Genomic DNA, 27872 nt, shown 5'->3' with positions numbered 1-27872 from the left:
GTTGTGAACTCATCAGGGCAGCACAGAGAAAATTAGGCCGAACCTGACAGCGATGAAAATAAATTTTCCAAAGCCAGAGGCCCGGGTGTACCTTGCCAGAGTGCTCAAACTGACAAATCAGTGAGCTCTGGATAATGCAAACAGCAAATGCACTACCCCACACGAGAGTGCTCAACTGCTACAAGAGCAGGAGAGAAATACTCAAATTCTACGACTAGCTACATTGTAGTCTATTACTACTAGCTACATTGTAGATAGCATGAGAACTATACGATGTCATGATAATGTGTACTATCAATACAAAACTATCAACTGCAGCATACATGCCATACATGATAATGTGTACTATCAATACAAAACTATCAACTGCAGCATACATGCCATACATGATAATGTGTACTATCAATACAAAACTATCAACTGCAGCATACATGCTATACATGATAATGTGTACTATCAATACAAAACTATCAACTGCAGCATACATGCTATACATGATAATGTGTACTATCAATACAAAACTATCAACTGCAGCATACATGCCATACATGATAATGTGTACTATCAATACAAAACTATCAACTGCAGCATACATGCCATACATGATAATGTGTACTATCAATACAAAACTATCAACTGCAGCATACATGCCATACATGATAATGTGTACTATCAATACAAAACTATCAACTGCAGCATACATGCTATACATGATAATATGTACTATCAATACAAAACTTTCAACTGCAGCATACATACTATACATGATAATGTGTACTATCAATACAAAACTATCAACTGCAGCATACATACTATACATGCAGTGTGTAACACTGTAATGAATAAACACAAATGCACACCCTGCAGCTGGATCAGATAACTCACAACGAATGCACATAGCCCGCACATGATTGCCATTTTGTACTGACATAAGAGAAAGATGATCTATCATGACATCATGACACCGTATCATCATGACATCATAACATCATGACATCATGACATCATAACATCATGACACCGTAACATCATGACATCATAACATCATGACATCATAACATCATGGCATCATGTCATCATGACATCATAACATCATGACATCATGACACCGTAACATCATGACATCATAGAGCCCGCAGACACCACGCATGCATGGTATATGTGTGGTTCAAACAGAAAGATAAATTCTCTTCTTATAATGAAAGCGAAAAGGAATGAATTCGCCGACAGTCATTTACTATGGCATTGCATTACGTTTCAGGATTAATATCACATCGAAATCAGCTCATCAAACCTCGCCTTTGCATCTCTCAACAACATTGCTGCACCGGCGGCTGAATATCTATTCCAGCGGTTACAGAAAACACATCAATGAAAATGCATTGTGACGCCGATTACTGAGGATGCGCTGTAACGGTTACTGAAGTCTTGTCTGTTTCCGTAATTACTGGAGAATCTTGAAGAAGTACTCAACCTAGGGGAATGAAAATTTAGTAGAGGAAAATATGGAACCCGCGATTACAGGACGCACACACATACACACATGCACGAACACACCCATACACACACACACACACACACACACATACGCGTGTGCGTGCACACACACACACACACACACACACACACACAAGAGCACACACAAACAATGTCTAGCAATGCACTCCAGGGCACTTTGCACATTTCATTCTTTCGTTATCTTAGCTCTCTTTCTGAACTCTGCTAACAGTAACAACTGCTGCTTGGAGTGTGAGTCGGAGAGCAGCGAAAGAAGCAGTTGTACAAGAGCAACAACAAAATGGTGCTCAGATCTACGACCATGAGATTAAGCCAAGCATGGTCTACCGAGTGTGCAACAGGAACAATTCCATTCTCGATGGGAAGGAGAGTTCAGACAGAATACCATAAGAGAGATTGTGTGAGAAATGCAGATGCGACTCCCGCATATACAGGCACATCTGAACATTGCAGCATTCTCAGGGGTAGACCCACACCACAGACAAAGGGTTTGTCTACATAGGCAGACAAGATATCGAAAGGAGGTATGGGAATAGGACATATGTCCTGTTCCTCACTGACATTCCCTATGAACTACAAGATTAGCGTGAGAATGAGACCAGACCAGAATAGGACCAAAACCGGAGTGAGACCAAAACCGGAATAAGACCAAAACCAGAATGAGACCAGACCAGAATAAGGTTGTATTTGTTCGGTCATTCCGGAATGAGCATGGAATGCAGTCGATACCCATCGCGGAGTCGGAATGAGAGTAGCAAACAAACGCGCGTGCATGCACTCGGGAATCTGGCAAACGTTTTGCGAGACTCCGGAAACGGCGGTCGAATGTTTTGTTTTTGAGATCTACGAGTTGTTTTTTGCTGCCTTGCAAAGATAAGCTGGTAGCCTAAGAATGTTGTGGTTGCTATCTTGCTTCCGTACGTTTCTAGTTCTGCATGCCCCTACGACGATCATGGTGAAGGAGCGGCCAAACTCGGCACAGGTCTACGAGCTCCACTGCGGTACACGCCTGTACGCGACGTTTGGCCGCTACTTCATCATGACTATTCTGTATTCAACCTCGTATCAGTCACAGAAACGGCTCTAGCTCTTCACGGATTGGAAGCGCTTGTATGACGGAGGTGCGGTTGTACGAAGAAGTCGAGTGGCAGGTTCAGTGCCCGTGTGGGTGATTATGTGCTATGCAATGGTGGGCCTGCCTCCCTGACCGAGTGATTCTGGAGGCCGTGCTCGACGATGAGGAGGAGAGGTGCGAGGGCATCAATCCAGTTCTTGTCCTGACCGAACGCTGTCTCAGGCAGCGAAGGGTAAAAAATGCCACAAACCAGTAGCGGTAACTATCCCGAGGTTACAGTACCAGCCTACACCCTGGACGATTTTCGGCAACATTCCGTCTGTCGACAATCGCGTTTGAGGTTTTGTTGGCGGAGGTATGCAATAGTGACAGCCCCCAGTGGCCGCCGCACATTTTCAATCCGCTCGGAATGAGCACTCATTCCACTTTTTTCTTTGGAATCGCCAGAATCGATTCTGCCCCCTTCATTCCGTGACCGGAATCGGAATTACACGGAACAAACGCTGTCCGGTGCATCAAACTAACGCACCGCAACCAAAGCACAGCGGAATGACTTTGGAATGGTGTCGGAATGACACCGAACAAACGCAACCTAAGACCAGACCAGAAAAAGACCAGACCGGAATAATACCAGACCGAACTGAGACCAGACCAGAATAAGACCGGACCAGAATAAGACCAGACCAGAATAAGACCAGACCAGAATAAGACCAGACCAGAATAAGACCAGACCGGAATGAGACCAGACCAGAATAAGACCAGACCGGAATGAGACCAGACCAGAATAAGACCAGACCAGAATAAGACAAGACCAGAATGAGTCCTGACCGGAATAAGACCAGACCGGAATGAGACAAGACCGGAATGAGACCAGACCAGAATGAGACCAGACCGGGATGAGACCAGACCGGAATGAGACCAGACCGGAATAAGACCAGACCGAAATGAGACCAGACCAGAATAAGACCAGACTGGAATGAGACCAGACCAGAATGAGACCAGACCGGAATGAGACCAGACCGGAATAAGACCAGACTGGAATGAGACCAGACCGGAATAAGACTAGACCGGAATGAGACCAGACCGGAATGAGACCAGACCAGCATAAGACCAGACTAGGCTTTCCCCAAATCGGCCCGGTTTTTGTTCGCCTATTTGGCTGTTCGCTCGGTTCAAAAATACATCAGATTCGGCTGAAAAATCAGCCGATTGTTCGCAAATCGGCTGCAAAATTGGAATATTTTGGAAAATCGGCCAAAGGAATTGTGGGCATGGCTTCAAAAGTGGTGAGACACTGGGGAAAAGAAATTTGAGTATTTTACTAGTAATGATCTTTCTAATGGCTAATGTTTGTTTGAAAGGAGTTCAAAGGACACGAGTCACATGACCTCAACACACTAGTACCACAAGTACTGCCATGGAGAGCTCGAGCGGTCATGTTTGCAGCAACATCTTTCATTCGTAAACTCACTTTGCAACAACATTTGGTAGATTTTAGGAGATTCTCAAAGGAACCCTACAAAATCGGCGAAAACCTTATAAATTTTTCGGTAAGTCTCGTTTACGGAGAATTTTGCGGCCGGCCGATTTGGGGAAAGCCTAGACCAGACCATACCAGCATGACACGAGACCAGCATGACACCATACCAGCATGACACGAGACCAGCATGACACGAGACCAGCAGGACATGAGACCAGCATGAGATAGAGCTCCACTCACCTCCAGCATACCGTCATCAGCTAGGTCCGTGCAGTGAACAGCATTCTTCAATTTATTGTGTCCATATTTTGCACGCAACGTGCTGGGACGCAAGTGACGAGCTATCTCCTGTTGAACAACAGAACAGATGATAAACGTACACATACACGTACACACGATTGTGCAATCACATTATATCACACGTACGCATGCACGCACGCACACACACACACACACACACACACACACACACACACACAACCACACACACACACACACATATGTTATGTTTATAATTATTATTGTGAGCACAAACACACAATCAAGAATAAGAAGAGAAAGCAACTTTCGCCGTTTCTGGGATATGTACAGTAAGACTTCTAAAAAGTAGTAGCAGCTACCACAATGGTGCAGTCGCAGAAGCCATAGCAGCTACAGCAGCAGCACTGAAGCATGTGCAGTGGGAGTAATAGCAGCTACAGCAGCAACACTGATGCTGGTAGAGTTGGCGAAATAGCCTTTCAAGCTCAAAAGTATGACAGGCTACTGCATGGCTGGACTGATCAAGGACTATTTGAACTATGGCACGATCCCCTGGATGTAGTAGAGCAAATGATAGCAAATTGAGGAGTCGAACCCTAGCCCAAACAACAACAGCATACCACCAGCTAGGGAGTAGTACATGATTAGTGGCGAATGTTGATCTTACTGGATCTGCTGGTCCAACAAACTGTCTGAACTGCTCTACACAAGCACCGCCATGTTGATGAGTTAATGCCATGGCAACGCATGCTCCTGAGCACAACTCAGATACCATCTCCTGCCGAGTGGCACAATAGGAAAGCAGACAAACACACACCGACACACAGACACACAGACACACACACACACACACACACACACACACACACACACATGCATACACACACGTACAGACACACACAAAACACACATGCATACACATGCACACAGACACACACAAAACACACATGCATACACACGCGCGTGCGCAGACACACACAAACACATAATGTACATCAACATTTCTCTCCTGATATGTAGAGGAGGACATGTCCAGGCGGCCACTCTGATAATGAGACCACCTGCCACAGGGGACCACTAAAACTAGGATCAAGGGACACCCTGGATAAGGAGACCACCTGTCACAGAGGACCACCATACCTACGACCAAGGGATACCCTGGATAAGGAGACCACCTGTCACAGAGGACCACCATACCTAGGACCAAGGGATACCCTGGATAAGGAGACCACCTGTCACAGAGGACCACCATACCTAGGACCAAGGGATACCCTGGATAATGAGACCACCTGTCACAGAGGACCACCATACCTAGGACCAAGGGATACCCTGGATAATGAGACCACCTGTCACAGAGGACCACCATACCTAGGATCAAGGGATACCCTGGATAAAGAGACCACCTGTCACAGAGGACCACCACAACTATGATCAAGGGACACCCTGATAAGGAGATCACCTGTCACAGGGCACGATGACAACTATGATCAAGGAACACCCTGGATAAGGAGACAACATGTAGACAGGGCCTAAATTTCGACGACCCATTGAGCAGTCAACATTATGCAGGAGTCACTGCAGGAAGACATGGCCTGTAGTCTCCTTACGTACTGATGCTCAATACGTAGAGCCCATAAGCTGTTCTGCTGGCCTACCAGCATGACATCATTGGTAAAACGTCTAAAGGCTGCCTTTGCCTCGACCAATATCAAAACTAAATTCCACATGTAATGGATTGGGATTTGGTGATGAACGGTGCGTCACAATCTCATCAAAGCAACACAATCAACCCCGTGATGAGAAGTACTCAGGCTGGTAAACAATTGTCTTTGTCATTTCTTTTACCCTCTAGGCTCTAACTCACCGGATATTCGGCAACAACACCTCTGTAGACTTCCAAGAACTCCTCTGCTGTGCTCTTGTCCAAATGGTACTAGACACACAGAAAGTTACATACACACACACAGGAACACACAAACACACACATGTACACACACGCACGCACACACACACACACATGCACACACACACGCACACACACACACACACATGCACACACACACACACACACACACACACACACACACACACACAAACACACACACACACACACACACACAAACACACACACACACACGAATAGCGTAAGATACACGTAACTAGCAATAACAAGGATGAGAAGCCCCAAAGCACACACAAAGTAGACCATCTCCGCATTCCTAGTAAGCAAGACGACAGGACAGACAGATACAGAGATACAGAAACAGAAAAGGACGAAGAGAAACATGCAGGGACAGATGGTGAGAGAGAAAGAGAGTGAGAAAGTGAGAGAGAGAGAGTATGTGTTTGTTTGTGTGTGTGTGTGTGTGTGTGTGTGTGTGTGTGTGTGTGTGTGTGTGTGTGTGTGTGTGTGTGTGTGTGTGTGTGTAAGAGAGAGGGAAAGGTGGACAGATATCGAAAGCCCAAGAGACCAAGAGAGACAGCGACTACAAGACAGCCAGACAAACAGACGGATAGGAGAAACAATTACAGATGATTACCATTTGCATGGCAGAGATGTCAAAACCAGCTTGCACAATATCACGAGCTACTCTCCCAAGCAGACCTGCACTCAACAATAATGTCAGACCACAACATAACCATTATAAGCAAGTGTTTGTATTATCAGAGTATGTATTAACCATGGGTTTGTCTTATCAGAGTTTGTACTAAGCAAGGGTATGCATTATCAGAGTATGTACTAACCATGTGTTTGTCTTATCAGAGTTTGTACTAAGCAAGTGTATGTCCTAGCAGACTATGTACCAAACAGGTGTATGTACTAAGCAAGGGTATGTACTAAGCAAGGGTATGTACTAAGCAAGGGTATGTATTAGCAGAGTATGAACTGAGAAAGAGTACGTACTACGCAAATGTTTGTAGTAGTAGAGTATGTACTAGGCAAGTGTATGTAGTAGTAGAGTATGTACTAAGCAAGTGTATGTAGTAGTAGAGTATGTACTAGGCAAGTGTATGTAGTAGTAGAGTATGTACTAGGCAAGTGTATGTAGTAGTAAAGTATGTACTAGGCAAGTGTATGTAGTAGTAGAGTATGTACTAGGCAAGTGTATGTAGTAGTAGGGTATGTACTAGGCAAGTGTATGTAGTAGTAGAGTATGTACTAGGCAAGTGTATGTAGTAGTAGAGTATGTACTAGGCAAGTGTATGTAGTAGTAGAGTATGTACTAAGCAAGTGTATGTAGTAGTAAAGTATGTACTAGGCAAGTGTATGTAGTAGTAGAGTATGTACTAGGCAAGTGTATGTAGTAGTAGGGTATGTACTAGGCAAGTGTATGTAGTAGTAGAGTATGTACTAGGTGAGTTCCACTGTGCTAGGGTGATAGATAAAACAAGTATTAGTTTGCCTGAAGTACTGCAGAATTGGATATTTGCAGTCTTTCTAACCTTGTGTCATTGTGTATGGCTTGACCAAACACAATGTGCAGTTGTCAAGCTCAGCCGGGACTTGAAGGCCACGACTGCTGTTGCTGCCTGCTCCAAAGAAAAACTCCGTCTCCTGCAGTCGAGGTGAAAACAGATAGCATTCCTAGGTACACAGTAAATAGAGAGGTTCTGCACTGTGTTTGTTGTAATGCTGCATCCTTGTAGTGTTGAGCACTCTAGGTAATCTGGGAACTCTCGCTATTGTGTATGCACACTCATGTACATACACACCTGATGTATGCACACTCATGTACATACACACCTGATGTATGCACACTCATGTACATGTACATACACACATGATGTATGCACACTCATGTACATACACACATGATGTATGCACACTCATGTACATGTACATACACACATGATGTATGTACACTCATGTACATACACGTACAGTAAAACCTGTCAAGGCGACCACCTGTCCAAGAAGACCATAACATTACAACCAGGACCCAGGGATGCTATTTCCAGTCAAATGAAACTGGATAAGGAGACCACCTGGTTACAGAGACCACGTTTTCAAGGTCCCTTGAGCGGTCGTCTTAGAAAGGTTTCATTGTACATTGGTGTACACATCACAGTGATGTGCACATACTGAATCGTGTTTTCTACGTCCTGGGCAGAAATCATCATCACTCTATCTCAGTAAGAGTGGTGGGGGAACACTAAGAGAACACTAACTTACTATTTCAGCCGATAAGAGTGATGGGGGAACACTAAGCGAAGACTAACTTACTCTTTCAGCCGATGCCACTGAATCTGATCCATGACAGGCATTGCGCGTTTGATCTTCACAACAGGAAAAAATAATACAAACCTTGAGAATAATATACGGATACAAATGATCTGCCTGGAGGCAATAAACTTAAAAAGAAAATTAAGTTACGAGCAAAATAATTTGCGCGCTCATTATCTCGACACAAATGGCAAGGTGGGTATAATATAGGTTTCCAAGGCGACCGACAGTACAGGCACAGCAGTGGCCAAGCGAAAAAATCAGCTACGGCTTCTCCTTCTCTACGAAGCGAAAGCTACAAACTCGGCGACAAGTAGTTTATTTTTCTGTGACGATCATCAGTTCCAAGTGTGGAACCGATAATCGTAACAAGAAACGTTCTTGGAAACCTATAGTCTTTCTTTGCATTCTGTGTCGGAATAATGAGTGCAGAATTATTTTGTTTCAAAACGCATGGATAGAAAATGTTGAACAGAATACGACACGGGCAGGCATATAGAAATAAATAAGCAGAGAAATAGGAACAAAGAAAATTGAGTAGTGACTGAAAACAACTCACTGCAATAGAATACGGTATGCTGACTGATTTGAAAGTCAACTCCCAATGTTGGCACTTGCCCTTCTCTATAATCACTGCATAGTATTATGTAATCGACTTCAGTTGATTAATTACTACTTAGTGCCAAGGACGAGATAACTTGTCCTACAGACCCCCACGCGATTGGCCAATGACGAGATATCTCATCCTCATATATAGTGCCCACTACTGTATCTCACCGGCCATGCACTACGATCTAGCTTGGCAGATTGTGGCTCTTCGAGGGGAAACTAGGGGTTTTCCCCTACTGAATAAGACCTCACTCGCCGTGTTTGAGTAAGTATGGGTGCGCGAAAAACATGATTCAATTCAGAAACAATTAGATTGACGGAACGTACTTTAGGTCTCTCCAGCTGTCACTCAGACATGGCGAGACGCCGCATGTCGGCTGAAGAGGTGCTCCAGTCCATCGAACTGTGATGACTGGAGCCGCGATAGTGAAGGCGATGACTCGGATGCGGACATAACCGACCGCGATCGTGACGGAACAAATTTCGCAGACGAGTCCGCCGTGGTCGATGTCGTACCTACTGCCGTGGTCGCCTTGGATGACCCTGAGGATATCGGAGATGTCGATGTCGAGCTTGAGCAGGGCGCAGCAGCACAAGCTACGCCAGTGCAGGACAATAAGTCGGTTTGAGTTGATACGACTATTTTGAACAAAATCAGATTTTTCATTAAAATGGCCCGCCCAACCTCGTGCATCTGGCCTGGCAGTGAAAGGGTTAATTACCGCTTCAATGACTTGGAAAGGTTAACCAAGAAAATGCCCCACTGGTCTATCTCTAGCATTCCTAGGTACACAGTAAATAGAGAGGTTCTGCACTTTGTTTGTGGTAATGCTCCATCCTTGTGGTGTTGAGCACTCTAGGTAATCTGGGAACTCTCGCTATTGTGTATGCACACTCATGTACATACACACCTGATGTATGCACACTCATGTACATACACACCTGATGTATGCACACTCATGTACATACACACATGATGTATACACACTCATGTACATACACACATGATGTATACACACTCATGACATACACACCTGATGTATGCACACTCATGTACATACACACATGATGTATGCACACTCATGTACATACACACATGATGTATGCATAGTGTTGTACATACATACATGATGTATGCATAATGTTGTACATACACACATGATGTATGCATAGTGTTGTACATACACACATGATGTATGCATAGTGTTGTACATACACACATGATGTATGCATAGTGTTGTACATACACACATGATGTATGCATAGTGTTGTACATACACACATGATGTATGCATAGTGTTGTACATACACACATGATGTATGCATAGTGTTGTACATACACACATGATGTATGCATAGTGTTGTACATACACACATGATGTATGCATAGTGTTGTACATACACACATGATGTATGCATAGTGTTGTACATACACACATGATGTATGCATAGTGTTGTACATACACACATGATGTATGCATAGTGTTGTACATACACACATGATGTATGCATAGTGTTGTACATACACACATGATGTATGCATAGTGTTGTACATACACACATGATGTATGCATAGTGTTGTACATACACACATGATGTATGCATAGTGTTGTACATACACACATGATGTATGCATAGTGTTGTACATACACACATGATGTATGCATAGTGTTGTACATACACACATGATGTATGCATAGTGTTGTACATACACACATGATGTATGCATAGTGTTGTACATACACACATGATGTATGCATAGTGTTGTACATACACACATGATGTATGCATAGTGTTGTACATACAGCAGTACCGTGAACACACGCATGTACAAACACGTAGAGTAAAACCCGTCAAGGCGACCACCTGTCCAAGAAGACCATTACATTACAACCAGGATCCAGGGATGCTATTTCCAGTCAAATGAAACTGGATAAGGAGACCACCTGGTTACAGAGACCACGTTTTCAAGGTCCCTTGAGCGGTCGTCTTAGAAAGGTTTCACTGTACATTGGTGTAGGCATCACAGTGATGTGCACATACTGAATGGCGTGTTTTCTACGTCCTGTGCAGAAATCATCATCGCTCTATCTCAGTAAGAGTGGTGGGGGAACACTAAGGGAACACTAATTAACTTACTCTTTCAGCCGATGCCACTGAATCTGATCCATGACAGGCATTGCGTGTTTGATCTTCACAACAGGAAAAAATAATACAAACCTTGAGAATAATACACGGATACAAATGATCTGCCTGGAGGCAATAAATTTAAAAAGAAAATTTTAAGTTACGAATAAAATAATTTGCGCGCTCATTATCTCGACACAAAAGGCAAGGTGGGTATAAGTTTCCAAGCCGACCGACAGTACAGGCACAGCAGTGGCCAAGCAAAAAATCAGCTACAGCTTCTCCTTCTCTACAAAGCGAAAACTACAAACTCGGCGACAAGGAGTTTATTTTTCTGTGACGATCATCAGTTCCAAGTGTGGAACCGATAATCTTAACAAGAAACGTTCTTGGAAACCTATAGTCCTTCTTTGCACTCTGTGTCGGAATAATGAGTGCTGAATTTTTTTGTTTCGAAATGCATGGATAGAAAATGTTGAACAGAATACGACACTGGCAGGCATATAGAAATAAATAAGCAAAGAAATAGGAACAAAGAAAATTGAGTAGTGACTGAAAACAACTCACTGCAATAAAATACAGTATGCTGACTGATTTGAAAGTCAACTCCCAATGTTGGCACTTGCCCTTCGCTATGATCTCCCAATGTTGGCACTTGCCCTTCGCTATGATCTCCCAATGTTGTTACTTGCCCTTCGCTATGATCTCCCAATGTTGTCACTTGCCCTTCGCTATGATCACTGCATAGTATTATGCGATCGACTTCAGTTGATTAATTACTGCTTCAATGACTTGCAAAGGTTAACCAACCGTCAAAGAAAATGGTTAATCACAGTCTTTAAAACTAGCTTACCTGTGCCAAACCTTGCTCTGAGACTATCCGGAGCTTGAGACCTGGCATCAGCCGAGTTTGTTGGTCCTGGTCATGAACACAACCACAGGTAAACACATAAAACACACACACACACACACACACACACACACAAACACACAAACACACACACACACACACACAAACACGCACCCACACACACACACACACAAAGTTGGGCACGGTGAAAATCAAACAAGATATGCCCAGAGTATGGCTTTAGTAAGCACCTCCACCGATGTTGCTGGCAATACTCAAAGATTGGATATGACTTTCCCTGTGTTTTTTTTTTAATAGTAGAACTCACCAATAAGTTCTCTCCATCTGCTGACGGCATTGTCGGCTAGTAAGCTGAGCGCCATGATTGGTCCTTCCGTCATGAACGATACCAGAGTTCTGCGCATGCGGGGTGACAACAGTTACACCATCATTACAACAAACACCGTAACCAGCATCAAAAGAACCAGCAGCAGCAGAAAAACCAGCAACAGCAACAGCAGTAGCTGCAGCAGCAGCAGCAACAGAAGCATCAACAGCAGCAGCAGGAGCAGCAGTAACGGCAGGGCAGGAAAACCACGACAGGATTTTAATGCCTAGGGATACAACAGAACATTGCAAGAACAGGAAGAGTAGAAAGTTTCAATTCTACTTCACACATCAGCCTTGGGATTTGTGATATATTTCCTTCCTTCTCTTCCTGGACAAGTGTCGCAAAAACACACATATGGCTATATAGCCAATTGAGAACACAAATTATGCAGTTTTGAAAATGCAGTAGGGAAGAGGTTGTCATAGCCTTTTCTGGATTGCCGAAGATTTGAGAACCCCTCTTAACCCCTTTAATATCCTAACTCTTAGTATAAATAGTCCAAATAGGCATGAGTAAAACATGTGAGAAACGAACTCTGGACTTTGTAATGCCTTCCTGTATTCACATACAAACTGTTACATACCAATACTAGTACACACTGTCTACAACAGAGCCGGGTCAGTCGGGTCAGCGGCCCGGTTGCGGGTACTTGCACCCGGTTGGGGGTACTTTGACCCGGTTGGAGGGTACTTTGACCCGGTTGGAGGGTACTTTGACCCGGTTGGAGGGTACTTTGACCCGGTTGGACCCGGTTGGTGGTATTTGGACCCGGTTGGGGGTATTTGGACCCGTTTAAAAAAAGAGCACTAACCAGGTCACTAGCTGGAAATAGTATACATGTACATACTGGTATGCTACATACACGTATACATCGGAGGTCCTAAAATATTTACTCCTCCCTGATGTACATGCAGCAGGCTAGCCGCACTTGAACGTACCCAGCTCTGACCCGGTTGGACAAGTTGTGGCAGGTCCACGTGCACCCAAGTGATTTGAAATCCTAGAGTAGGCACTGGAGTAGGCACTGAGACACCTAGTGTGAATAAGATCATCACACGCTGAAGTTTGTTCAGCAATAAGCAACACATGGGCGTTTCACTGATAACCTAGAACACAGGATTTCCCTGATCACATTCTTCCCAGTATCATAACACCAACACCTGCCAATGCCAGTGGCGGATCCAGGATCCGAAACAAGGGGGGCACACTACAGGCTCAATGGGACAAGTTTACTTTTACAATGACCTTTGTGATACTCGAACATGTAAATGTATGGGCACTATTGGTATAATATAACAATCAGCAATTGTACCAACCAAACGGAAAAAGACCTGTTTTATGATGTTGCGATCTGCTCCGTGGGGGGACTGGACTCTACGACATTTACAACATCCTCACGAGCGGCACATCCATTAGCAGCTGTCCTAGCTTCCTTCGCAGGTGGCAGCGAATCAAACAAGGTAAGTTGCTTCCTTCTCTTCATTTTCGAACTGCTGTAAAACAACAACGAGGTTCTGGAACGCCAAGGCAAGTGAAGTTTGCAAGGCAAGGGCAGGAAAATCTACGCATTGCCATGCGAAGTTTTGGACTGTGTACTTGCACTTGTACCGTCTTTGTTTTCGTACTACGAGTACAGTGCAGTACTAGACCAAAACCGTAGTTCTGGTGCGCACGGATCGCGGATCGCGGAATACAGATCGACGCGACGAGAGTTGACAGTTCACATGTTCAGTACACGCGTACCGCGTATCGATCTACGGACCCGGTGAACCAGTGCATGAATGTGTACAGTGCATGCAGTACAGCGACTGGGCCTTGTCATCTACACAGGAAGTGCGCGCGAGCTCGGTTTCGATCGAGATCAGTAAAAAAAAAAGTCGGTCGGCGCTTCTGAAGGGGGGGGGGGGGGGCACGTGCCCCCTTCGCCCCCCTCTAAATCCGCCACTGTATGCCACCCCCCCCCCCCCCCACCCCAAGTGTTTGTACAAAAGCCACGTCCCTTGCTGGTCTACAATGACCGTCTGAATGGACGCTACCAGGGGAGTACTAACCTGAAAAATGGTTTAGCACTATGCTCGCGATAAAACTCTTCAGCCGCAGACCTGGACACAACAACGAAAAACAAAAAAATCATTCATGGACACCGACATTCGCATACAAACACACACACAAACACACACACACACACAAACACACATAAACCATACACACTGTTTTTTAGTACATGCAATTGATTAATCCCACAACACCTGTGTACACCTTCACCCTTCTGTAACTTCAACATGGATTGCAGATACACATTAGATGGATAGGGAGGGGGGGGGGGGAGAAAGAGAGTTGGGATGGGGGGGGGGGGACCAGGAATAGTAGGGTGCCCATAAATGTTCCGGGCATACGACAGAGCTAGAAAACCAATGATAGTCCCGAATTCACGGTCATCCCACAACCAACGTGGAAATCCGGTCTAACATCTAGTGGCCTCAGGGCGATGGCCATGCAGCCGTGGATAAGCGGTACACACATACATTTCTGCGTTGCAGCGCGGTGTTCGCATCGGATCAAAATGTGCACTGCATGCACGCAGCGTTCTGTACGCGCTGAGGGCGCCGGCCCCAGTCAATCGACTGCATTTCCATGCCCGCTACAGTAGGAGAAAACATTGGCGACTGCAAAGCTAAACGCATGTTGCTATCCACCACCGGCTGCCCTTTACAGCTGCTGTTGAGCTAGGACAGATTGATAAACTCTCGCATGTTGCATCGCCGGACTGAATCACCTTAGGGGGCAGCAGGTCAAGGCCGGGAGTGGTATAAAAAGTGGCATAGACCATGGTTCATGCCGATTTTTCGGGTGCTATTATGTGTGCCCCCCCCCCACCGCTGCTATGACTCACTGGTGCACACAGTAATTTTATTGCAAAGGTTGGGTTTTGCCTTTTCTCCTGATACTCAGTTTCAGTTACTATGTACGATAACCTAGAGACTGGGAATGTCCAAATCCGTTGATCTCCGACCTGCAGAGAGTGTTCAATAGAGAGGTTAAGATTCACGTTATTTCTGACCTGACGCGCAATTTCACGTCAAATTGCGGGTAACACTCCAAATTTTGACGTGAGCTGCCGGTCACGTTGTTTTTCGACGCGCGAGCCAAATAACGCGAGCTGAACTTTCGCGTCACATCAGAGATAACGCTCACCTTAACCTCTCCAATGTCTGAGACAGAGCTTAGTACCTAGCAGACTCAGCAGAGGACGTTCAGGTTGGTTGTAACTCTGAGTTTCATGCCGCCGCTAGGCAATCATCAGAAAACGGGTAACAACATGGAAGTCCTCTGCTGAGTGTGCTATATGCACTGGGAAGGTTCTGTACTTACTTGCTCAACACCACTGTCTTCATATCACAGATCTGAAATCCTTCAGTGCAGAGAATCTCAAGCAGGAGAGCTGCAGGCAGAAAAACACCACCAAATTCACATTTCACATGAGAACAACAGGTTCAAGTCCTGCTTGGAAGCTGAAGGATTTTTTCCAGCCGTGCTGCGACCCACAGTTAATTGGGAACTCGTGGCCTGGCACGAGGGTAACATGGATGCAGCTAATGGGATTTCGGTCTTTCACCACTTGGTGGTGGGTCTGATCTACTCACCTCCCACCGTTTAGGCGATGCATCTGCGCCTTTGATCCTAGAGGGTGGTGGCGTTCCCACGGCGGATGCGGAAAACTCGGCTTCCAGCCGAGTCTCACGCGAACCGTGAAATTTATTATTTTTTATTTTATGAGAACAAGTCAGACTGATTTTCCGCATTCGTAGAAACACCACCGCCCTGCAAGGATCAAATCGCACAAAACTAAGTCCAGAATCCTAGTGCTAACAAGTGTTATCCTCTAGAGGATAACACTTGTTAGCACTAGGGCAGCATGTTTTCAGCTGAAAACAATTACGTAGGAAACGCGAAGACAAGGAGCACTAGGGCAGCATGTTTTCAGCTGAAAACAATTACGTAGGAAACTTGAAGACAAGGAGCACTAGGGCAGCATGTTTTCAGCTGAAACACAATTACGTAGGAAACTCGAAGACAAGGAGCACTAGGGCAGCATGTTTTCAGCTGAAACACAATTACGTAGGAAACGCGAAGACAAGGAGCACTAGGGCAGCATGTTTTCAGCTGAAAACAATTCCGTAGGAAACGCGAAGACAAGGAGCACTAGGGCAGCATGTTTTCAGCTGAAAACAATTACGTAGGAAACGCGAAGACAAGGAGCACTAGGGCAGCATGTTTTCAGCTGAAAACAATTCCGTAGGAAACGCGAAGACAAGGAGCACTAGGGCAGCATGTTTTCAGCTGAAAACAATTACGTAGGAAACGCGAAGACAAGGAGCACTAGGGCAGCATGTTTTCAGCTGAAAACAATTACGTAGGAAACTTGAAGACAAGGAGCACTAGGGCAGCATGTTTTCAGCTGAAACACAATTACGTAGGAAACTCGAAGACAAGGAGCACTAGGGCAGCATGTTTTCAGCTGAAAACAATTACGTAGGAAACTCGAAGACAAGGAGCACTAGGGCAGCATGTTTTCAGCTGAAAACAATTACGTAGGAAACGAGAAGACAAGGAGCACTAGGGCAGCATGTTTTCAGCTGAAAACAATTACGTAGGAAACTCGAAGACAAGGAGCACTAGGGCAGCATGTTTTCAGCTGAAACACAATTACGTAGGAAACTCGAAGACAAGGAGCACTAGGGCAGCATGTTTTCAGCTGAAAACAATTACGTAGGAAACTCGAAGACAAGGAGCACTAGGGCAGCATGTTTTCAGCTGAAAACAATTACGTAGGAAACGAGAAGACAAGGAGCACTAGGGCAGCATGTTTTCAGCTGAAAACAATTCCGTAGGAAACGCGAAGACAAGGAAGGCTTTTATCTGGAAATATTTATATCAATTTTCCTGCACAGATTCGCTCTGCTGAGATAGAAATTAAAACATTAAAAAAAGTCAGCACTTTGGCCATGAAATCATTTCTACACAAGTCTCAACGGAACAAGATAGGGTCAACTGGAAGCCTCGGTTGGCTCAGATCACTTGAATCACTTCAATCACACAGTGAACACGCCTCTGAGAAAGCTTAGACCGGTCAGAAAGCTTGGATGGCTTAGATCATAGAGCGTTCAGGTCAAACATCACACAGGCTGCCACACAGGCTGCCACACAGGCTGCCACACAGGCTGCCACACAGGCTGCCACACAGGCTGCCACACAGGCTGCCACACAGGCTGCCACACAGGCTGCTGCCACCCAGAAAGCTTGTACACCTTACATGTATATCTCACGTTCAGAAAGGCCGCACGGAGAAAGCTTGTACAACACAGGTCATACACACACACACACACACACGCACTCCCCCCCCCCCCTCCACACACACACATCACTAACGTCACTCAGAAAGCTGCGAGCGAGCGGTCGGATCAGGATGATCCCCACATAAAAAAAATAACAACGGAAATTCACGGTTCGCGTGAGACTCAGCTAGAGGCCGAGTTTTCTGCATCCGCAGGAATGCCACCACCCTTCAAGGATCAAGGCTCATATGCAGCTCCTACAGCGGTGAGATTACTTGGTAATAACTATACACCACATTACACACACGCAATTACAGTCAATCTCAGCAACGACCTCGTGTATAACTCTATGACACAATCTTTGGAGTCTTGTGACGCAAGGAATACTTGAAGTATTGCAACATTCTAGAATACCGAGACCGGGAATAGTATTTGAATGCAGCTAGAAACATTTGAATATTTGAAACATTTGAATATTTTGATGATTCGAAAAGTCGTACAGTATGTAATACAGTAGTGTTGGTCGCCAAAGAACTGGGGGTGAGGGGGGGAGGTGGGGGGGGGGGGTGGGGAGGGGGGGAGGTGGGGGGGGGGGGGGAGGGGTGGGGGGGGAGAGGGGAGGGGAGGTGGGGAGAGGGGGGAGGGGGGAGGGGAGGAGGGGAGGAGGGGGGGGGGAGTAGCCTCCTAGGGTAGTCTCCTAGTCTAGACCGTTTTATAATTTCATGTTCAGTTGAATCACAGTTATACACTGGCATGCTGTGCTTGGTAAAATTATATCTAGTCTGGTCGTTCTTCGGCGCTCCGTTCTTCGGCGCTCCATTCTTCGGCGCTCCATTCTTCAGCGTTCAATTCTTCAGTGCTCCATTCTTCGGTGCTTCGTTCTTCGGCGCTCCATTCTTCAGCGTTCCTTTCTTCGGCGCTCCATTCTTCAGCGTTCCATTCTTCGGCGCTCCATTTTTCAGCGCTCCATTCTTCCGTGGCTGAAAGTACTGTAGGGGTGAAGCACCCTACAGCTTCAGAACTCAAAGGGAAGTGGTGAGCACACATGCTCTTTCCCTGGGGAAACCCCGTGCACTGTTTGTATGGTAGCTGGGGAAACCCCCATGCACTGGTTGTACGGTCCCTGGGGAAACCCCCATGCACTGGTTGTACGGTCCCTGGGGAAACCCCGGTGCACTGTTTGAACGGTGCATGTGCTGTTTGACCGACGGACCGAACTCACTCAAACATCCCACCTACAGAATACAACCATTATGGGAGGTGATGGTGGTAACTGAGTGGGCGTTCGGGTAGGTTAGACAACACGTTGCTTACGCATTTTTTCCATGATGTCCGGCTTGAATATCGCCAGAGTTCTGCAAGAGAATTCAAGCAGGGAATACAACAAAACACAATCAGTTTATTCAGTATCATTCCAGATTTCATTCAATTCTCCTCTGATGGGATGGGACCGACCGGGTGAGAAAACAGATATTTTGGAGAAGACATGCTCACAACTAGAGTACTGTCATACTGGTTGAAGTATGGCTGACTGCTCACTTCTGGGACCGAGGATTTCAAATATATAAATCAGAAAGAACCAGGAGGAGAAGGAGGAGAATGAGAGGGAGAAGGACGTAGGTAGTAGTTGCCAAACATCCCAGAGGAAAGTATTCCGCGAAGAAATTGGTGTCGATGAGACATACACAGTGTAGCATATGCTGGCTATGGCTGATATACTTCAGTACAAAGGCACATGTTTGCTTGTGCACACTGGTGATAGAAGAGAGGTCCACGGCAAGCTGGACAAGCTAGTGTGGATATAATGATTCACAACCAAACAGACGGGGATGGCAGGTGTGATAATTTGGTGATGCTTTGTATTATCAAGGGTAAGCAGCAGTATTTGGCCCTGTGCATATTGGTCAGCACACCACCACACCAGAAATACCCTCTCTAGCCGACCTCGACACGTTGCCACAGCACACCACCACACCAGAACTGCGCTCTCTAGCCGACCTTGACACGTTGCCACAGCACACCACCACACCAGAACTACGCTCTCTAGCCGACCTCGACACAACTTTGCCACAGCACACCACCACACCAGAACTGCGCTCTCTAGCCGACCTCGACACGTTGCCACAGCACACCACCACACCAGAACTGCGCTCTCTAGCCGACCTCACACCACCACACCAGAACTGCGCTCTCTAGCCGACCTCGACACGTTGCCACAGCACACCACCACACCAGAACTGCGCTCTCTAGCCGACCTGGACACATTGCCACAGCACACCACCACACCAGAACTGCACTCTCTAGCCGACCTCGACACGTTGCCACAGCACACCACCACACCAGAACTACGCTCTCTAGCCGACCTCGACACGTTGCCACAGCACACCACCACACCAGAAGTACGCTCTCCAGCCGACCTCGACACGTTGCCACAGCACACCACCACACCAGAACTACGCTCTCTAGCCGACCTCGACAAGTTGCCACAGCATACGATCACACCAGAACTGCGCTCTCTAGCCAATCTGGACACAACGTTGCCACAGCACACCACCACACCAGAACTACGCTCTCGACCTCCACACGTTGCCACAGCACACCACCACACCAGAACTACGCTCTCTAGCCGACCTCGACACATTGCCACAGCACACCATCACACCAGAACTGCGCTCTCTAGGCGACCTCGACACGACATTGCCAAAGCACACCACCACACCAGAAATACGCTCTCTGACCAACCTCGACACGACATTGCCACAGCACACCACCACACCAGAACTATGCTCTCTAGCCGACCTCGACACGACATTGCCACAGCACACCACCACACCAGAACTGCGCTCTCTAGCCGGCCTCGACACGTTGCCACAGCACACCATCACACCAGAAAAGCGACACATCCTTTGGTACTCTGTTCTTTCATACACACAATGCTGTTTCGAGTATAAAACTATCTTCAGTGACTGTAGATAATGTAGAATGAATAAGATAGTGAAAATCACCGTTTTGTACCGAAGCGGTAAGCATAATGCGCACGCCTGAGACACAAAGAATAGGGGTGTGTTTGGTTGGTACGATCTAGAACAGGATGGAATAGCTGGTGCCCATGGAGCAGCTTCATGCCAACCAAACGGTACTCCAGAAACAGAGCACATTTTTGTGAAAAATATGCCAAACTTGGTGCATTATTCAAAATGTGTATGGGTCACCATGGTCACTTTGTACGGTACGACGAGCCCAACCCAAGCGGGCATGCATGTGATCATTCGGGACCAAAATTGATGTTCGGAACGCGCCCAAGGCTAAGCAAAATGACCAAATTCCAAACAGTGTTAAAAACTAAACTGGGGACAATGTACAGACGTGATGATATGAGTTGATAGTGCTAATAGTCAGGTGTGAATTTCATACACACCACTACACATAGCAAGTAGCAACTTGAGAAGCCCCCGAGGCATGCACTGTGTCCACTCGCGCACCACACCGCACCTCACCATCGTCTCATCACATCCTGTGACAGGCATTCTTCAGTTTCCATGACACTGCCGTAGCTTATCAATAAAGCGGCAGTGTTGAAAACACACACGTTCACAGAATATCGCTCCACGGGCCATGGGCTCGTCTATCGAAAATTTACACCCGGCTGGTAGCACCATCAACTCATATTATCACGTCTGTACATTATCCGCTTTGTTTTCAGTGTTTCGCATTTGGTCATTTTGCTTGGCCCTATTCTTCCTCAGGCGTGCACATTAAGCTTACCCCTTTGGTACTGACAAGGGTAATTTTCACCATCTTAGCCATTCTGCAATATCTACGGTCACTGACGAGAGTTTTATACTGAAAATAGGCGCAGGGTGTACCCAGTGTGCTGACAGTGCTCAACATGGCGGAGGCAGAGCGTAATACAGACTTGTTGTTCTGTTCTGTACTGAAAATAGCAGTACCAAGGAACCGGGTACCAATGCCATGGATGTGTCGCTTGCTGATGGTAAGCTGTGGCAATGTGTCGAGGTCGGCTGCAGAGCGCAGTTGTGGTGTGGTGGTTGACGAAAGATATGCTTCGTCTTACTTAAAAATACCAATAAATGGGATAAATTCTACCGTCATTACCACAAATCAACGAAGTCAACATCGATTTTGGAAAACCTTCATGACTTCGTTGATGAGTTGTGATCACGGCAGAATTTATCCCATTTGTATTGCTGCTCTGAAGTTATTGCATCAACATCGTTGATTCGTCTTACTTTTCTTTCGCCATGGAGAGTTTAGTCTTGGTGAAAGTGTCAGAGTACTCTACAAACTTCAGCTAGGTACCACGGTTGACAGCCATCGGCAAGGATCCCATGGAAGAAAACACACACAAACACACACCAAAGGAGACGCATACACAAACACACACACATACACACACACACACACACACACACACCGAAGGAGACGCATACACACACACACACACACATGCACCCACACACACGCACGCACACACACACACACACACACACACACAAACACACACACACACACACACGCACACACACACATACACACACTCACAAACACACACACATATTCACCCAACCACACAAACAATGAAGAGGACACACAGACAGATAGACAGACAATAAGTTACGTGCACAAAACCAACACAAATTGAAATTCCCTGTGGTAGAAAGGAGATGACAACATCAATGTGCTCCGTACTGTATAAAATACAAAATTTCATTTAGAAAATCTTTCCTTACATCACTCCATCAGCAGGTTCGTTACGTACCGAATTTCGTTTTTGGTCGAGGTTTGTCACCCCGAACGTACAGAATTTTGTTAGTAGAAACTTTAGTTATTTTCAGATCCCCTGACGAATATAGCGAAAGTTAATTCCAAACAAAAATTAGTACTTTAATATACAGTATACATGACCACTGACTGTACTCTGTATACATGACCACTGACTGTACTCTGTATACATGACCACTGACTGTACTCTGTATACATGACCACTGACTGCACTCTGTATACATGACCACTGACTGTACTCTGTATACATGACCACTGACTGTACTCTGTATACATGACCACTGACTGTACTCTGTATACATGACCACTGACTGTACTCTGTATACATGACCACTGACTGTACTCTGTATACATGACCACTGACTGTACTCTGTATACATGACCACTGACTGCACTCTGTATACATGACCACTGACTGTACTCTGTATACATGACCACTGACTGTACTCTGTATACATGACCACTGACTGTACTCTGTATACATGACCACTGACTGTACTCTGTATACATGACCACTGACTGTACTCTGTATACATGACCACTGACTGTACTCTGTATACATGACCACTGACTGTACTCTGTATACATGACCACTGACTGTACTCTGTATACATGACCACTGACTGCACTCTGTATACATGACCACTGACTGTACTCTGTATACATGACCACTGACTGTACTCTGTATACATGACCACTGACTGCACTCTGTATACATGACCACTGACTGTGCAGTACGTACTTGTCGACCATGTAGATTAACTGATGAACCAATGTAGCAGTGATCCAGCCTGATAGACTCCTCCTTGGTACATTTCAGGAATATGCGCTTGTTTTTCACATCAATCTACAATGTTTGCACAAGGCGATAGACAGAAACACACAACAGCAGACAGACAGGCAGAAAGCCAGACAGACAGCCAGACAGACAGAGAGATAGGTAGAAAGACAGGCAGGCAGATAGAGAGATAGGCAGAAAAACAGACAGACAGACAGACAGAGAGATAGGCAGAAAAACAGACAGACAGAGAAATAGGCAGAAAAACAGACAGACAGAGAGATGGGCAGAAAGACAGGCAGGCAGGCGAAAAGACAGGCAGGCAAAAAGACAGGCAGGCAGGCAGGTAGATAGACAAAGTATGGCTCAAATGCACACACACACACACACACACACACACACACACACCTCAGACCTCAGACATGCCCATCGCGGAAGCGATGATAGCGAACAGCTATGTTAGACATAGCAACTTGTGCTGGGATTACACCATTCAATAGCTTGCAAGGCTGACACACACACACACACACACACACACACACACACACACACACACACACACACACACACATACCATAATGTATACGCCCGTCGCAAGAGAAGCAAGCAAATCTGCAAATGCACTGGATGTGCACCCACAGATTTTCTCTTATAGCAACGATAGCGAACAAGATCTGAATGAGACAGATCAAGACATGCGCCAGATAACTGTCTAATCCACACAACTGGCGAAGCCATGTGAATCGACCACCAGTGCACACCTGGTCTACACCACACGGAGTACATCGGCATAAAACGGCCAAGACAGTTAGTTGCCTATGCACACCCTACACTTGCTGGGGTAACCATGGTAACCAGTATAGACAGCACGCTGCTTTGATAGAAGCAGACACTATATGCACTGGTACCTTGAAGTGAAATTGGAGTACAGTCAACTTCGCCAATAACGACTACGGATATAACGACAATTCGCAAATAACGACAGAATTTCCATGCCCAGAGCAAAGTCCCATCCCACTGTAATACATAAAATGAGACTTCGGGTATAACGACACTTCGCGAATAAGGACACCTTTTTGATGCCCCGCCGAGTGTCGTTATAAGCGAAGTTGACTGTACACACAGAGACACACACAAACGCACACAAAGGCCGAAACCAGGATATGATGCGATCCGGAGTTTCATGCTTTGTAGGCAACCGTCTTACAGCAAACCGAATCAAACTAATATTGTCCCGGACGAAAATATAATAATAATGAATGCTGTATATGGGATACATAACACGGGGATGAGAGTGGTGATGGGTATTACTACGGCTGTGTTCTGTGTGTAAGGGTGGGGGGATGAGAGTGGTGATGGGTATTACTAAGGCTGTGTTGTGTGTGTAAGGGTGGGGGGATGAGAGTGGTGATGGGTATTACTAAGGCTGTGTTCTGTGTGTAAGGGTGGGGGGGGGGGGGGGGGATGAGAGTGGTGATGGGTATTACTAAGGCTGTGTTCTGTGTGTAAGGGTGGGGGGATGAGAGTGGTGATGGGTATTACTAAGGCTGTGTTCTGTGTGTAAGGGTGGGGGGATGAGAGTGGTCATGGGTATTACTAAGGCTGTGTTCTGTGTGTAAGGGTGGGGGGGGGGGGATGAGAGTGGTGATGGGTATTACTAAGGCTGTGTTCTGTGTGTGAGGGTGGGGGGATGAGAGTGATGATGGGTATTACCAAGAGTAGATAAACAAGAGTGTGCAACTCCGGATCTCTCCTGCACAATCTGCAGATACCCCCGCCCACGGCGGAATTTTTTGTTGACATCACCTTTTTTCAGAGAAACGCCGACGTTGCCGCAGAGCAGTGTGAGAGCACGTGCTGGGCACCGACCTTGTAGTGTAAAACCCGGCCAAGTGCACGAGGGAAACCTCTCCAAAAGGCTCGCAGCGCGTGCGTCGTCGAAAAGATTACGTCAACAAAAAATTCCGCCGTGGGCATACCAATCCGCGAGTTGCACACTCTTGTTTATCTACTCTTGGTATTACTAAGACTGTGTTCTGTGTGTAAGGGTGGGGGGATTTGAGTGGTGATGGGTATTACTAAGGCTGTGTTCTGTGTGTAAGGGTGGGGGGATGAGAGTGGTGATGGGTATTACTAAGGCTGTGTTCTGTGTGTAAGGGTGGGGGGATGAGAGTGGTGATGGGTATTACTAAGGCTGTGTTCTGTGTGTAAGGGTGGGGGGATGAGAGTGGTGATGGGTATTACTAAGGCTGTGTTCTGTGTGTAAGGGTGGGGGGATGAGAGTGGTGATGGCTATGACTAAGGCTGTGTTCTGGGTGTAACGGGCAAAGGACCTGTACGTTACTAGTTATGGTCCATTCTATTACTAGTGGCTCGACACCCAGGTTTTTGTTGTGGGCATGTGTTTGTGTTGATGTGTTTTGTGTGTGTGTATGTGTGTGTGTGTGTGTGTGTGTGTGTGTGTGTGTGTGTGTGTGTGTGTGTGTGTGTGTGTGTGTGTGTGTGTGTGTGTGCAAGCGCGCGTGGGGGCGTGCTCGGGAGTGTATGTCATGCGCGGGTTGGTGTTAGATCCATGCTCACTTGTATGGATATAGTACATTCTGAGCATGTCTGGGTTCGAGGAAACATGATGCTCTTCAATGGTATGCTCAAGAACATTACCGTGCTATTAAAACATAGGACAAGACAGCAGGCATTTGTATAACCAAGAGCCACAGAGTACCGAGGTTGTGTACACTGGGTTGTACCACCAATATTACGACATGGGACAAGACAGCATGCATTTGTATAACCAAGGGTCACAGAGTATCGAGGTTATGTACATGTACACTCGATTGTGCCACCAAGTGAGCAACTCACCATTTCCACGCTGTTATCTTTAGGATAGAAGAGGAAGTTGTAGCGTCGCACTATGCCCGCTAGCGAATCATACCACTCCACGAGGAAAGCGTAGCGTTCACCTTCCATATTACACGGTGAACTGCTGACGACTGGAACAAATCGCCGGCAAGAATGTGCAATGGTCTGGTGTGGAGTGTAACTACTCACGATACACAGTGACACAGCTACGTTCCAAGCTCTGAGTAGCAGATAGTAGGAATTACAGCAGCAGCGCTAGTAGCAGCAGCCGCAGCAGGTGCTGCCTGGTAGATTGGGAAGCAATCACTACCCGGTACCCGTCCTCCAATCTACTCCACACACGTGACCACACCCGAAGACGACCTGCAGTACAGACCAGTAGTCAGTAGTCGACTGCAAACTATCCACTCATGGGTTTTCCGTTACTGGCGTTAGCTTGAAAACTACAACAAACAGCCCAAGGACTGCCACACTCGAACCTGGCCTGAGCGCAAGGATTGCCACACTGGAACCTGGCCTGAGCGCAAGGATTGCCACACTGGAACCTGGCCTGAGCGCAAGGATTGCCACACTGGAACCTGGCCTGAGCGCAAGGATTGCCACAGTCGAACCTGGCCTGAGCGCAAGGATTGCCACACTGGAACCTGGCCTGAGCGATATGAACACCATGTACCACTGAGTGTTCTATAGAAACTCTGAATATTCCCGGAGCAAATGTCTCAATGATTAGGACACCGAGGCAACTAATACTTGTTCTCTTCACCGTCTTTCAAACATTCGATTATGACCATGGCACGGGCATGATTGCTGTAGTTCTGTCACCAAGCAGATTCAAAAATGTTTGGCCTCAACGCACCACTCCACGAGTAGACTACATCATACATGACCGCTGGGCGCTGGCTAGTCTAGCCTACTACTATGACTACTACTAGTAGTACTAGTACTAGTACTGCCTAGTCTACACAGACCACAGTATCAGTGGTATCAGGAGTCTACAGCATCGCGTGCACCCGAGCGCCGAGTTGTACGTTACTTACTTAGTAATAGTGGCGCATGGCGATGTGTCTGTCACTAGTGGCACTGTCAAGCGGTCACACCATGCACTCACATCAACTAACGGGTTACGTACTTACTTGATCAGTTGGTCCCCATGGTCACACCGAAACATGCACATGTGTACACTACAAGTACAAGTCATGCACAAGCGAACACACAACACTAGTACAGTAGTAGTACTACTAAGTACTAGTACTAGTAAGTAGTAGTAGTCAACACACAACAAACACACACGTTTCCAATGGTAACTGTTCACAAGCAGCGGTGAGCGATTTCGCTTGTACTACCGCCGGTATACCTGGTATACCTGGTATAGTGCAGTACTACTACAAGTACAAATGTAATACAATGTAGTACAGTCAAATCTGCCGTTAGCGACCTCTGCTGTAGGCGACCATCTACCGTTAGCGACCGATTTTCCGTGCACCGACGGTTTCACATACAAACTGATCTGTCCAGAGCGACCATCTGCTGTGCGCGACCAGCGACCGCGATTTCATGCAC

General features: G+C 46.3%; 1 protein-coding gene and 1 long non-coding RNA gene across 3 annotated transcripts in view; both read right to left on the bottom strand.

Moving 5' to 3' along the window:
• LOC135811202 (uncharacterized) overlaps positions 1-27872 on the bottom strand; it is a 191971-nt gene that overhangs the window by 11761 nt on the left and 152338 nt on the right. The gene's annotated exons all lie outside the window — the stretch shown is intronic.
• On the bottom strand, positions 515-27122 carry LOC135811200 (nucleoside diphosphate kinase homolog 7-like). 2 transcript variants are annotated; one of them, XM_065324395.1, is made up of 15 exons: positions 26313-27122; positions 23418-23522; positions 22123-22184; positions 19187-19227; positions 15909-15978; positions 14588-14638; positions 12474-12562; positions 12149-12214; positions 11308-11360; positions 7779-7890; positions 6875-6939; positions 6199-6267; positions 5002-5112; positions 4314-4421; positions 515-1474 (listed from the first exon to the last, which is right to left on the bottom strand). In XM_065324395.1, the coding sequence occupies exons 1-15, from the start codon at positions 26418-26420 to the stop codon at positions 1445-1447; spliced, it is 1140 nt and encodes a 379-aa protein (XP_065180467.1). In that variant the 5' UTR covers positions 26421-27122; the 3' UTR covers positions 515-1444. The 2 variants fall into 2 exon arrangements, with proteins under 2 accessions (XP_065180467.1, XP_065180468.1); XM_065324396.1 differs by lacking the exon at positions 11308-11360 and adding an exon at positions 8560-8612.

Source organism: Sycon ciliatum, chromosome 3, assembly GCF_964019385.1.
Source record: "Sycon ciliatum chromosome 3, ocSycCili1.1, whole genome shotgun sequence".
NCBI lineage: Eukaryota > Metazoa > Porifera > Calcarea > Leucosolenida > Sycettidae > Sycon > Sycon ciliatum.
The sequence above is the reverse complement of the archived record's forward strand: the minus strand, read 5'-3'. Positions and strand labels throughout refer to the sequence as shown.